The following is a 13,362-nucleotide window of genomic DNA, read 5'->3' on the forward strand; positions in this document are numbered from 1 at the left end:
TGGGGGCGGGGAGGATGGGAGAGGTGCCCGCAAGAGGGGTTTATCAAGATCAGGAGGATTCTTAAGTAACGCACCCAAAGCACAAGCCAGCAAAGGAAAATAGATCAACCCGACTCCATGCAATGTAAGACTTTTCTTCTGCAAAGGCCACTATTAAGAGAGGCCGGGCACAGTGGCTCACACCTGTAATCCCAGCATTTTGGGAGGTTGAGGCAGGAGGATCGCTTGAGCCCAGGAGTTCAGGATCAGCCTGGACAACATAGTGAAATGAGACCTTGTCTATACAAAAAATATCAAAAAATTAGCTAAGTGTGGTGGTGTGTGCTTGTATAGTCCCAGCTAATGGGGAGGCTGAGGTGGGAGGATGGCTTGAACCCAGGAATTCGAAGCTGCAGTGAGCTATGATTGCGTCGCTGCACTCCATCCTGGGCAACAGAGGGAGACTCTATCTAAAAAGAGAAAAAGAAAAAAGAAAAGATAAAGAAGAAAGAAAGACAGAAAAAAAAGAAAAAATGACAACCCACAGACTAGGAGAAAATATGCAAATTATGTATCTGATAAGGGTCAAAAAGATAAATAATCCAGCCAGACACGGTGGCTCACGCCTGTAATCCCAGCACTTTGGAAGGCTGAAGCGGGCAGATCACTCAAGGTCAGGAGTTCAAGACCAGCCTGGCCAACATGGTGAAACCTCGTTTACTAAAAATACAAAAATTAGCCAGGCACGGTGGCTAACACCTGTAATCCCAGCTACCCAGGAGGCTGAGGCAGGAGAATCTCTTGAATCTGGGAGGCGGAGATTGTGGTGAGCCAAGATAGCGCCACTACACTCCAACCTTAGCAACAGAGCAAGACATCATCAAAAAAGAAGAAGGAGGAGGAGGAAAAGGAGAAAGAGGAGAAGGAAAACAATGAGAAGAAAAAGGTGGCCAGGCGCAGTGGCTCACACCTGTAATCCCAACACTTTGCGAGGCTGAGGTGGGCGGGTTACTTGAGCTCAGGAGTTCCAGAACAGCCTGGCCAACATGGTGAAACTCCGTCTCTACTAAACATACAAAAATTAGCCAGACTTGGTGGCAAGAGCTTGTAATCCCAGCTACTTGGGAAGCTGAGGCACGAGGATGATCGCTTGAACCCGGGAGGCAGAGGTTGCAGTGATCCGAGATCATGCCACTGCACTGCAGCCTGAGTGACAGAGCGAGATCCTGTCTGAAAAAGAAAAAATAAAAAGGAAAATAGCAAGTGTTGATGAGGATGTGTAGAAATTTGAACCCTCATGCCTTGCTGGAGGGAATGTGAAATGGTACAGCTGACGTGTGGAAGTTTGGCAGATCCTCCAGAAGTTAAACACAGAATTACCACATGACCCTGTGATTCCACTCCTAGATATAGATGGAGAAAACTGAACAGGTGTTTATGCCAAAATTTGTACACAAACGCTCAGAGCTCCACTATCCACAATAGCCAGAAAATGGAAACCACCCAAATGTCCATCAATGGCTGAGTGGATAAATAAATAGTGACACATCCACACAATGGAATGCTATTCAGCCATCAAAAAGATGAAACCCTGACACACACCATAACGAGGATGGGTTTCAAAAACATCTGAGTTTCTTTCACAAAAGAACAGACAAAAAGGCCACATATTGTATGATTTCATTGATATGAAATGCCCAGAACAGGCAAATCCATAGAGACAGGAAGCAGATTAGTGGCTGCCAGGGGCGGGGGAGGGGAATGGGGAATGGTTACTATGGAACGAGGTTTTCTTTTTGGGGAGATGAAAATGTTCTAGAATTAGGTATGAGTGATGGTTGCACAACCTGTGATTGTACAAAAACCACTGAATTGTACCTTTTTTGTTTTGTTTTGTTTGAGACAGGGTCTCACTCTGTCACCCAGGCTGGAGTGCAGTGGTACAATTATGGTTCACCGCAGCCTCAACTTCTTGGGCTCAAGTGATCCTCCCGCCTCGGCTTCTCAAAATGCTGGGATTGCAAGTGTGTCAACTGTACACTTTAAGAGGGTGAATTGTATGGTGTGTGAATGTATCTTAAAAAAGGAGGAATGGCTGGGCGCGGTGACTCACGACTGCAATCCCAGCACTTTGGGAGGCCGAGGTGGGCAGATCGCCTGAGGTCAGGAGTTTGAGACCAGCCTGGCCAACATGGTGAAACTCTGTCCCTAGCAAAAATACAAAAATTAGCCATACATGCGTGGTGGTGGGTGCCTCTAGTCCCAGCTACTCAGGAGGCTGAGGCAGAAGAATTGCTTGAACCCAGGAGGCGGGGTTGCAGTGAGCCGAGATCCCGCCACTGCACTCCAGCCTCCTGGGCGACAGAGTGAGATTCCGTCTTAAAAAAAAAAAAAAAAAGGAATAAGGCTGGGCTCAGTGGCTCGTGCCTGTAACCTCAGCACTTTGGGAGGCTGAGACAGGAGGATCACTTGAGCCCAGGAGTTCAAGACCAGTCTGGACAACATAGCAAGACTGTCTCTACTTTAAATTTTTTTTTTTTAAAGAAAGAAATGAGTTAAAAAGAGAGAGAGAAAGAAATGGGCAGAGGGCAGAGTTGGAAGAAGGGGCTTCCTGGGCAGAAGGCTTGGCATCTGGGGCACAGATAATAAAGTATCAGGGGCCAGGCCAGGAGCTACCCTGAGTCCAGGGGTCATCTCCTGCAGCCCATAGTCCCCAGAAACCTCTGACACCTCAGTCCCATCCTGGCTCAAGGGCAGAGGCAGAGACAACATCTGTTTCTGACCAAACCCAGAGGCTACTGGAGAGATAGAGAAGGAAGGTACCTGGGGAGGTAAACTGAGGCAGCCTATCTCCCTGATGGAGACAGGCTTCCCACCTATAGGTGGGAGCCGTGGAGAAGGGAAAAGATGGATCAGGAAAGACAGAGACAGAGGAGGGGAGGTGGGAAGAGGGGCAGAGGCTCTGGAGAGACTGCCTGACCACATCCATTTTATGGACCAGAAAACTGAGGCTCACGAGATGAATCACTCACTTCCAGCTGAACTGCAGCCAGAATAAACTCCGAACATCTCACCAGTCAGGCCCTGACTCTCCAGCTTCAGGACCCCACAACCTAAGAATAAAAGCCCAGCCCACGCGTGCAGTGGCTCATTCCTGTGATCCCAGCACGTTGAGAGGCCAAGACAGGAGGATCACTTGAGCCTAGGAGTAAGAGACAAGCCTGGAAAATATGGTGAAACTCTGTCTCTACAAATAATCAAATAAACTAAGCTGAGCGTGGTGGCACATGCCTGTGGTTCTAGCTACACAGGAGGCTAAGGAAGGAGAAACAGTTGATCCTGAGAGGTCAAGGCAGCAGTGCGCTGTGGTCACGCCACTGCACTCCAGCCTGGGTGAGAGAACGAGACCCTATCTCAAAAGAAAAAAAACAACTCTGGCCCATATGTCCCCAGCCTCACGTGGGCTACAGCCTCTTCCCCCATCCCTCACCATTCCCCACTAGCCACCTCAGGGCCTTTGCATTCCCTCTTCTGGCCCCTCTTTACCACCTTAGTCTAGCCTTGCCTCCTCCAGGAAGCCTTCCCTCACTCCTTACTCCTCACATCCCCACTCGTCACTCTTACGGTTTCTCATGACTCTCTGTGTGATAATTAGATTAGTGTCTGCCTTCCCACCCAGCTAAGAGTCCCTCATGATCAAGAAGATCCTGACTTGTGCAAGATGGGGCCCTGCTATACAGTAGGCACTGAATGCTGACTTTCTTTTTTTTTGAGACAGGGTCTCACCTTGTCACCCAGGCTGGAGTCCAGTGGCGTGATCTCAGCTCACTGCAACCTTGACCTCCCCAGGCTCAGATGATTCTCCCGCCTCAGCCCTCAGCCTCCCAAGTAGCTGAGACTACAGGCGTGTGCCACCAAACCTGGTTAATTTTTGTATTTTCAGTAGAGATGGGGTTTCACCAGGTTGGCCAGGCTGGCCTCGAGCTCCTGAGCTTAAGCGATCAGCCCGCCTTGGCCTCCCAAAGTGCTGGGATTACAGGTGTGAGCCACCGCGCCCGACCCTGATTTCTTAAATGAATGAATGAAACTGAGCTGTGAAATGGGGGCTAACATCGTCCTGACCCCTGGAGCTGCTGGGAGAAGCTGAGGCATGGCTGCTCTGAGGAGCCCTGGAGTAATAGTTATATAGCAGCCCTTGCTCAATATTTACCAGGCCAGGGCCCTGCCAAGCAAACTTGCTGAACCCATTGAGAAAAGGACTCCAAACCCCTTCCTATTTTATAGATGGGCAAGCAGAGGCCCAGAAAGAACCTCCTGTTGGTCATTTTCTAGGGGCAGAAGAAGGACTCAAAGTGGCTTCATCAAAACAGGGAACTGAGGCTGGGTGTAGTGACTCATGCCTGTAATCCCAGCACTTTGGGAGGCCAAGGCAGGTGGATCATTTGAGCTCAGCAGTTCGAGACCAGCCTGGGCAACATGGCAAAACCCCGTCTCCACAAACAATACAAAAAAATTAGCTGGGCATGGTAGCTTGAGCCTGAGGTTGAGGCTGGAGGATCACTCGATCCCAGGAGGTGGAGGCTGCAGTGAGCCAAGATGGCGCTACTGCACTCCAGCCTGGGCAACAGAGTGAGACCCTGTCTCAAAAAATAAATAACAAATAACAAATAAAAATAAAATATCTATCTATCTATCTATTTATTTATTTATTTTTGAGACCGAGTCTCACTCTGTCACCCAGGCTGGAGTGCAGTGGCACAATCTTGGCCACTGCAACCACCACCTTCCAGGTTCAAGCGATTCTCCCGCTTCAGCCTCCCAAGTAGCTGGGATTATAGGTGCTTGCCACCATGCCTGGCTAATTTTTGTATTTTTAGTAGAGATGGGGTTTCGCCATGTTGGCCAGGCTGGTCTCAAACTCCTGACCTCAGGTGATCCACCTGCCTCGGCCTCCCAAAGTGCTGGGATTACAGGCATGAGCCACTGCGCCCAGTCTAAAATAATTATTTATTTATTTATATTTATATATTTTTTGATATGGAGTCTCGCTCTGTCACCTAGGCTGGAGTGCAGTGGTGCCATCTCGGCTCACTGCAAGCTCCGCCTCCCGGGTTCACGCCATTCTCCTGCCTCAGCCTCCCGAGTAGCTGGGACTACAGGCGCCCACCACCACGCCCAGCTAATGTTTGCATTTTTAGTAGAGACAGGGTTTCACCGTGTTAGCCACGATGGTCTCAATCTGGTGACCTCGTGATCCGCCTGCTTCGGCCTCCCAAAGTGCTGGGATTACAGGCATGAGCCACTGTGCCCAGTAAATATTTTTTAAAAAAGAGGAACCAGATGGAAAATATTGTGTTTCAGGTAAGGCTGGATCCAGGAACCAATGCTTCATCTCGGTGCTGCTGTCCTCCCTGCAGTCTCCTCTCTCAGGCAGGCGTCCCCACGGTGGGAAGGAAAGAGGCTCCAAGCTCCAGGCTTCCCTCTGTCCAGCTCAGCCTCCCACTAGCGGAAGCAGGGTGCGCATTTTCCCCATGCACTCTGGCAAAAGTCCCAGCTGCTGCACAATAAACATTGCCTGTCTTCTACTTCTCGCATCCAACAGACTGTGCATAGGGGTGGGTTTGAGGCCAACTCCAGGGGCCTCCAGGGCTCACACCTGCAATCCCAGCACTTTGGGAGGCCAAGGCGGGTGGATCTTGAGGTCTGCAGTTCGAGACGAGCCTGGCCAACATGGTGAAACCCCATTTCTACTAAAAACACAAAAAAATTTTAGCTGGTCACGGTGGCGGGCACCTGTAATCCCAGCTACTTGGAAGGCTGCGGCAGGAAAATCACTTGAACCCGGGAGGCGGAGGTTGCAGTGAACCAAGATCGTGCCATTGCACTCCAGCTTGGGCAACAAGAGCGAAACTCCGTCTCAAAAAGAAAAAAAAAAAAAGGAAGATAAACGCTCAAGGGAGGGCAAGCCTGGTGGAGGGAACGGTTTGAGCAAAAGCTGGGATGTGGCAGATCCGGAGCGGCCCGGGGGGCATCTGCAAAGCTCTGAGCACCCACTGTGTGGCTGGGACACGGGAGCCCAGGCCTCTGTTTCCCCATCTGGATGCGTCCATGGGGAAACGGGGGTCCCCCACCAAAGGGTCGGGGCCTGGGACTCTTGCCTCCTGGCTGCAAGAGGTCTCTCCCCGAGAGGTCTCATCCTTTTTTTGCCACAAAATTCAGTAGTTCTGGGCTTTAATTCCCCCCCTCTGAAACCGGAAAAGTCTGTTAGCAAACACGGTAGGAGGAGGCAGGGCGGCTCCGGCCAGGGAAACGCGCGCCGCTGTTGCCACCTGGTGGCCATGGGGGGAATCTGAGACTACCCGCTAATCGCCGGGACTGGGGTGGGATTTCAGGAGCCCCCCAACACCTCGGCTCAGACCGCAGTGGAGATCAGGGGGAGGAGGCTGCAGAGTGTGGGCAGAAAGAGGGAGGATTCAGGGTGTGTAAAGGGGGCAAGGGTCCTGCTGTGAGTTGCTGGGCGTGAAGAGGAAGGAGCGTAGGGGCAAACCACGGTTCCTGTTAGGAGAGTGCCCGGCTGCTCCACTCCCCCCAGGCCGTCCCTTCCCCTGCTCAGTCCCAGCTTAGCAGGGTTCCCAGCTGTCATCCGGCTCTGTCTCCCCCAGATTAGGTGCTCCTGGAGGAGACCCAGAGGAAGAGATTAATAAATATATGTGGAATGAATGAATGAATGAATGAACTCAAAGGCTCGTGTTTTGAGATTTTGAGGACATTCAAGCTTCAAACGGGAAAAAATACCCAATAGGAGGTTCATTTACGATGATTTTGAACAGCTGTGTAAGGTCATTATCATCACCCCCATTTTATAGGGGGGTGGGGATGGGATGGGAGGACCATCATTTTTTCCACAGTGTTTACAGTCCCCTTCCCCCATAGGCCTGGATCCTCAAGCTACAAGACCCCACAATGCTGCAGGGAGCCCTTGAGTCCAGACTCCCCATCCAGTGCTCCTGGGGGTGGATGCCCAGCCCAGGGTCCGGGGATCCATCTGAGCCCCCTTTGCCCCCATTCCCAGTCTATTCTACTCCAGAACAGGTCAATGGCAGGGTCTGCTCCTGCTCCACGGATGCCAGGCCCAGCAGGGTGCAGCAGCTTCCATTTCATGGCAGCATCTAGGGTTCCCCCACAGGATGCGTGGCAACAGGCGCCGGGCAGAGAGGAGGCAGGTGCACTGGAGCCTGGAGGAGCTCTGGGTTATTTGGGTCCAAATCTGACTCCTGTGTGTGCTGCGTAGCCTCAGGCGAGTCACTCACCCTCTCTGAGCCTCAGTGATCACATCTGTAAAATACAACAGTTATGGTTCCTTTCAGGGGGTGGTTGTGGGAATTTGGTAGGGAATCATGTGAGTGGATGGAATAGGCTGGGTATACCATAAGTGCTTAATAACCAGCCATTGTGATTGAGATAAGTCGCTCTTCCTGTGTGTGTAAGACAAAGTGGATGTTCCCGTTTCTCCCTCAAGCCTACATGCCCTGATCTTCCAGGAGCGATGGACATCTAGCCCCCCACCCCCGGGCAGGGTTGCACCCCTGACCGTCTGGCTCATTGGGCCCCAGGACCTTGGCCTTGCACCTGTCTCCGTCCTCCAAGCACAGCTGTGTATCCAGGGCCAGCTCAGGGGCACCCTCAGGTAGCTCTGTCTTCTCAAGAGGCTCAGTCCTCTCGCCTTTGTCCCAGGACATCTCCACCACCAGGGCCTCCTGCAGGGATGCCTCTTCCTGGAAGTCCACTGGGTTGATCCACTGCCAAGTCTGCAGAGGGAGGGTAGGACCACAGCTGTGAGCGGGGTTCTACTTCCTATCCACAGCAGGATGGAATGGACCGGGTCTCTGCTGGCTAAATTCTCTAAAATCCTGAGACCTGGATGGGCGCACTGGCTCACCCCTGTCATCCCCGCACCTTGGGAGGTTGAGGCGGGCGGATCACTTGAGGTCAGCAGTTTGAGACCAGCCTGGCAAACATGGCCAAACCCCATCGCTACTAAAAAGAAATACATATATATATCCTGAGACCAATTTGAGGATGAACTCTGCCTCACTGACCCCCATTCAGCCCCTCTTAGGAAGAGCACTTCCCTCTCTCTTTGGGAAATTTCTCTCCCCTCTTTTCACAGATGGTGTGGCTGACAGTGCAGTGGCCCCACCTCAGCTCTAGCACTGGTCATGTGACCCTCGCCAGCCCACCCATCAGACCCTTCCCTAACCCTCTGGTTCCAGCCCTAGGCTCAGGGAAGAGCCTGTGAACAAAGCTGGACCAATCAGTGATGGCCCTGAGACTTTTGCCCCAGTTAATGGGGAGAATGGACACCTTGCTTCCAATCAGAGAAGGCTCGGCATGCCTGGGGGAGAACCCTGAATGGGCAGCTCCGAGATAGACCCCAGTCGCTGGATTCAGCCATATCTAGAAGCCCACTCCCTTAGGATTTTTCCATCAGGTGCCCTTTATAATAAAGCCACTTTGAGTTCTGTTTCTAGTGCCAGGAAATGGACCTCTGCTTGCCTGTCTTTAAAGTGGGAAGGGGTTTGGAGCACTGGTTTTGGAGTTCTTACCTTGATGGATTGGGGGAGAATAAAATGAGCTAATGCGTGACCCTTGTCCAGCATGTGCACCCAATAAAAAGACTTAGGATTAGAAAAGGAGTCCTTACCTCCTTCCCTGCAGGGAACTGAATGGCGGAGCTGGCACAAGGTGTGGGCAGCGGCGGGCACAGGTGCCGTGTGGCCCTGAAGAGGAAAGGGGATGGTGAGAGGAGCTGAGCTTTTCTTTTTTTTTGGAGATGGAGTCTCACTCTGTTGCCCAGGCTAGAGTGCAGTGGTGCGATCTCAGCTCACTGCAACCTCTGCCTCCTGGGTTGAACTTATTCTCCTGCCTCAGCCTCCCGAGTAGCTGAGATTACAAATGCGTGCCACCACACCCAGATAATTTTTGTATCTTTATAGAGACAGGTTTCGCCATGTTGGCCAGACTGGTGTCCAATTTGTGGCCTAAATCGATCTGCCCGCCTCAGTCCCCCAAAGTGCTGGGATTACAGGCATGAGCCACTGCGCCCAGCTTGAAAGCAGCTTTCAATCAGACATGCCCACCAGTGTCACCGCCCCTTTCCATGGGAATGACCCAAGGACCCAAAACTTACTACCCTTCCCTAGAAATTTCTGCATAGGATCACTTGAGGTCAGGAGTTCAAGACCAGCCTGGCCAACATGGTGAAACCCTGTATCTACTAAAAATACAAAAGAAATAGCTGGGTGTGACAGCACGCACCTGTAGTCCCAGCTACTTGGAAGGCTGAGGCATGAGAAATGGCTTGAACCCGGGAAGAGGAGGTTGTAGTGAGCCAAGATCGTGCCACTGCACTCTAGCCTGGGTGACAGAGTAAGACTCCACCTCGAAAAAGGAAACAACAAAAGAAAAGAAAAAAGGAAAAGAAATTTTGCATAAACTGCCCTCTTAATCTGTAGGCAATTAAAAGTAAGTATAAATCTGACTGCAAAACCGCTCTCAGTGGCTACTCTCCGCCTACAGGGAAGCCCTGCTCTGCAGAGGCAGTCACGGAGCTATAATTGCTTCTTCGGTAAAGCTGTTTTCTTCTACCTCTGGCTTGCCCTTGAATTCTTTCCTAGGCAGAGCCAAGAACCCAATCAGTGGGCTAAGCTCCACTTTGGGGCTCCCCTGCCTGGCATCATTACCATCACTATGGTAACGGTAAGAGGTGTCAGTTACCTGTTCAGGCCAAGGTAGCCAAGGACGCCCAGGAGAAGGATGCTCAGGAAGCTCCCCAGGGAGGCGAAGAAGATGAACCAATCAGAAACCTGCACTTCTGGGGTGGGAGAGCGTGGGTTGGCAGAGGGCTACCTCCTGCCTCTTCCTCAGGGAAGGAGCTGGGAGGGCCCGGTTTCTCCATGAACTTGCTGCTGACCCTGGTGCGCATGCCACAGGCTTCTCACTGGGAGACCACAGAACCCACCTGCCCGGTAGCTGTCAAGGAATAAAGGCCTGGCATGCAGGAAGTGTTCAAGACTCTGTAATTCCAGGCTGGGCACAGTGACTCATGCCTGTTACCCCAGCACTTTGGGAGGCCAAGGTGGGCAGATCACCTGAGGTCAGGAGTTCAAGACCAGCCTGACTAATATGGTGGAAACCCATCTCTACTAAAAATACAAAAATTAGCTGGGCATGGTGGCGGGCACCTGTAATCCCAGCTACTCGGGAGGCTGAGACAGAAGAATTGCTTGAACCCAGGAGGCGGAGGTTTCAGTGAGCCGAGATCACATCATTGCACTCCAGCCTGGGCAACAAGAGAGAAAATCTGTCTCAAAAAAAAAAAAAAAAAGACTCTGTAATTCCAAGAGCCTACACATAGGGCACTGTGGCTGCCCCTGGACCCAGGCCTGCCTACCCCATACCAACCCTGACTCTTTTGTTCTCTGGGTTCCAGTTGGTTCTCTTGGAACTGAAAGGACACCGTGGCAGGTACAGGGATCATTTGATCTCTGAATCTCTTATAACCATGCACCCCAGACAACAGAGCCTGTATTGTTCTCTTCCTTCTCCTCCTTCTCCTCCTCCCTCTTCTTCTCTTCCTCTTCCTCTTCTTCTTCTTTCTCCTTCTTCTTCTTCTTCTTTTTTTTTTTTGAGACAGGGTCTTGCTCCATTGCCCAGGCCAAAGTGCAGTGGTGCGGTCACGGCTCACTGCAACCTTGAACTCCTGGGCTCAAGCCATCCTCCCACCTCTGCCTCCTGAGTAGCTGAGACTACAGGTGTGTACCACCACACCCCACTATTTTTAAAATATTTTTTTGTAGAGATGAGGTCTCACCATGTTGCCCAGGCTGGTCTTGAACTCCTGGGCTCAAGCAATCCTCCAGCCTCAGCCTACCAAAGTGCTGGGATTACAGGCGTGAGCCACCGCACCGGGCTTCGCCTGCGTCCTCCTTATGTTTGCATTGATTTATTTCTCGCTCAATGAACAGATTCCTGCACCTCCCTCCTCCCCAAGAGCCGCCAGATACTTTGACACATCTACCCCCAATCCACGGTGTCAGACCAGGGAGGAGGGACAGTTGTAGACAAGGGCATGGCCAGAAGGAGGCAGAGAAGGCTTGCTGGAGGAGGGAACTTTTGAGCCGAGTTTTGAAGGATGAATAGGAGTTGGACCATGGGGAAACAAACATTCCAGGCAGGAGGGAGGGAAGGGCCTGCATGGGCAAGGCTCCTGGAGTGTGAGAGGAAGCTGCAAGAGAAGGCAATGGGAGCAGGTTGAGCTGCTACTTTCTTCTGAGGGCGGTAGGGAGCCGTGGAGGGAATGAGGGTGAGGGCAGGGCTGCTAAGATCATTATGGGAAGCGCAGTGCAAATAACTGGGTCCCACCCCCTCCACTCACTGATGCTGAAGCGCTGGGGCTGGCTCCAGGCACCCCTCAGCCACGCCGTGTCTGCTCGTACCTGCACCGTGTAGACCACACCAGCCCGCAGGCCACTGAGGGTTACTTGGGTCTCTCTGGGCTGCACAGGATGCTCTGCAGTGGGAGAGGCAATCCTGAGTCCTGGGACCCTTCTACTCCTCAGAGGCCAGGCTGGGCTACCACAGCCTGTGGGTGGGGTGGGGATTCATAGGCATTTTGCTAAAATCTCTTCTCTTAATGCACCCATTCAACTCAATATTTTTTTTTTTTTTTGAGATGGAGTCTCACTCTGCTGCCCAGGCTGGAGTGCAATGGTGTGATCTCGGCTCACTGCAACCTCCACCTCCCAGGTTCAAGCAATTCTTGTGCCTCAGTAGCTGGGATGACAGGTGTCCACCACCACACCCAGCTAATTTTTTGTTTTTTTGTTTTTTTGTTTTTTTTTGAGACGGAGTCTCGCTCTGTCACCCAGGCTGGAGTGCAGTGGCCGGATCTCAGCTCACTGCAAGCTCCACCTCCCGGGTTTACGCCATTCTCCTGCCTCAGCCTGGGACTGAGTAGCTGGGACTACAGGCACCCGCCACCTCGCCCGGCTAGTTTTTTTGTATTTTTTAGTAGAGACGGGGTTTCACCGTGTTAGCCAGGATGGTCTCGATCTCCTGACCTCGTGATCCTCCCGTCTCGGCCTCCCAAAGTGCTGGGATTACAGGCTTGAGCCACCACGCCCGGCAATTTTTTGTATTTTTAATACACATGAGGTTTCACCATGTTGGCCAACCTGGTCTTGAACTCCTGGCCTCAAGTGATCCGCCCACTTCGGCCTCCCAAAGTGCTGGAATTACAGGCGTGAGCCACTGCGCGGATGACTTGTTGGATCTTTGGGCAGATGGATCTGAGGTTGGAGGCAGTATTGGACTTTGGAGGCAGGGCTTGGACACAGGACCAAATTGAGGACTAGGTAAAACAGGTCCTAGGCTTTCCATAAGACACGCCCATCAGTGTGCCATGTCAGTTTACCATTACCATGGCAACACCCAGAAATTACCACCCCGTCCATGGCAATGATCCCACAACCCGGTAGTTACCACCCTCATCCTAGATATTTCTGCATAAACTGACCTTTCATTTGCATATAATTAAAAGCGGGTATAAATATGAGAGGTAACTACCCTGCCTGTGGGGTGTTCCTGCTCTACAAGGAGCAGGACTTTGCTGCTGCTGTACATGGCCACTTCAGTAAAAGTTTCTAACACTACTGACGTGCGCTTGAACTCTTTCCTGGGGAAAGCCAAGAACCCTCCCAGCTAAACCCCATTTTGTGGGCTTTCCTGTCCCTCATCAGATCCCCCCTCCAGGCCTCGGTTTCCTCATTTGTGGCATGGAGACAAGTCATCCCTGCTTGATGAGAGTCCAGCTGCTGCTACATGTGAGGGGCAGCCTCCCATGGATGAACCCAACACACCATAAGCACTTGGCTGGTGCCCATCCAGCCTTCTCCAGGGTCTGCAAGGGGTGATCAAGACCCTCAAGTTCAGCCGGGTGCAGTGGCTCATGACTAATCCCAGCACTTTGGGAGGCCAAGGTGGGAGGATAGTTTGAGGTCAGAAGTTTGAAACCACCCTGGGCGAGGCCGGACATGGTGGCTCACACCTGTAATCCCAGCACTTTGGGAGGCCGAGGCGGGTGGTTCACCTGAGGTCAAGAGCTCAAGATCAGCCTGGTCAACATGGTGAAACCCCGTCTCTGCTAAAAATACAAAAATTAGCCAGGCATGGTGGCAGGTGCCTGTAATCCCAGCTACTTGGGAGGCTGAGGCAGGAGAGTTGCCTGAACCCGAGAGGCAGAGGTTGCAGTGAGCTGAGATTGCGCCACTGCACTCCAGCTTGGGTGACAGAGCCAGACTCCCTCTCGAAAAGAAAAGAAAA

The 13,362-nt window shown here is 51.9% G+C and overlaps 1 protein-coding gene across 3 annotated transcripts in view; it reads right to left on the reverse strand.

Moving 5' to 3' along the window:
• Positions 1-6,711: 6,711 nt before the first annotated feature.
• The window catches only part of IL12RB1 (interleukin 12 receptor, beta 1), a 28,311-nt gene continuing 21,660 nt past the window's right edge, over positions 6,712-13,362 (reverse strand). The window contains exons 13-17 of one of the 3 annotated variants that reach the window (XM_011925777.1): positions 11,417-11,551; positions 9,757-9,853; positions 8,684-8,759; positions 7,609-7,787; positions 6,712-7,314 (exon numbers count right to left, since the gene is read on the reverse strand). In XM_011925777.1, coding sequence (XP_011781167.1) covers positions 7,302-7,314; positions 7,609-7,787; positions 8,684-8,759; positions 9,757-9,853; positions 11,417-11,551 — 500 coding nt within the window. In that variant the 3' untranslated portion in view covers positions 6,712-7,301. Of the gene's footprint in view, positions 7,315-7,437; positions 7,788-8,683; positions 8,760-9,756; positions 9,854-11,416; positions 11,552-13,362 lie in introns of those variants that run through there. The other 2 variants (XM_011925776.1, XM_011925775.1) reach the window with 2 other exon arrangements.

This window comes from Colobus angolensis, unplaced genomic scaffold (genome assembly GCF_000951035.1).
Source record: "Colobus angolensis palliatus isolate OR3802 unplaced genomic scaffold, Cang.pa_1.0 Scaffold66, whole genome shotgun sequence".
In the NCBI taxonomy this organism is placed as follows: Eukaryota; Metazoa; Chordata; class Mammalia; order Primates; family Cercopithecidae; genus Colobus; species Colobus angolensis.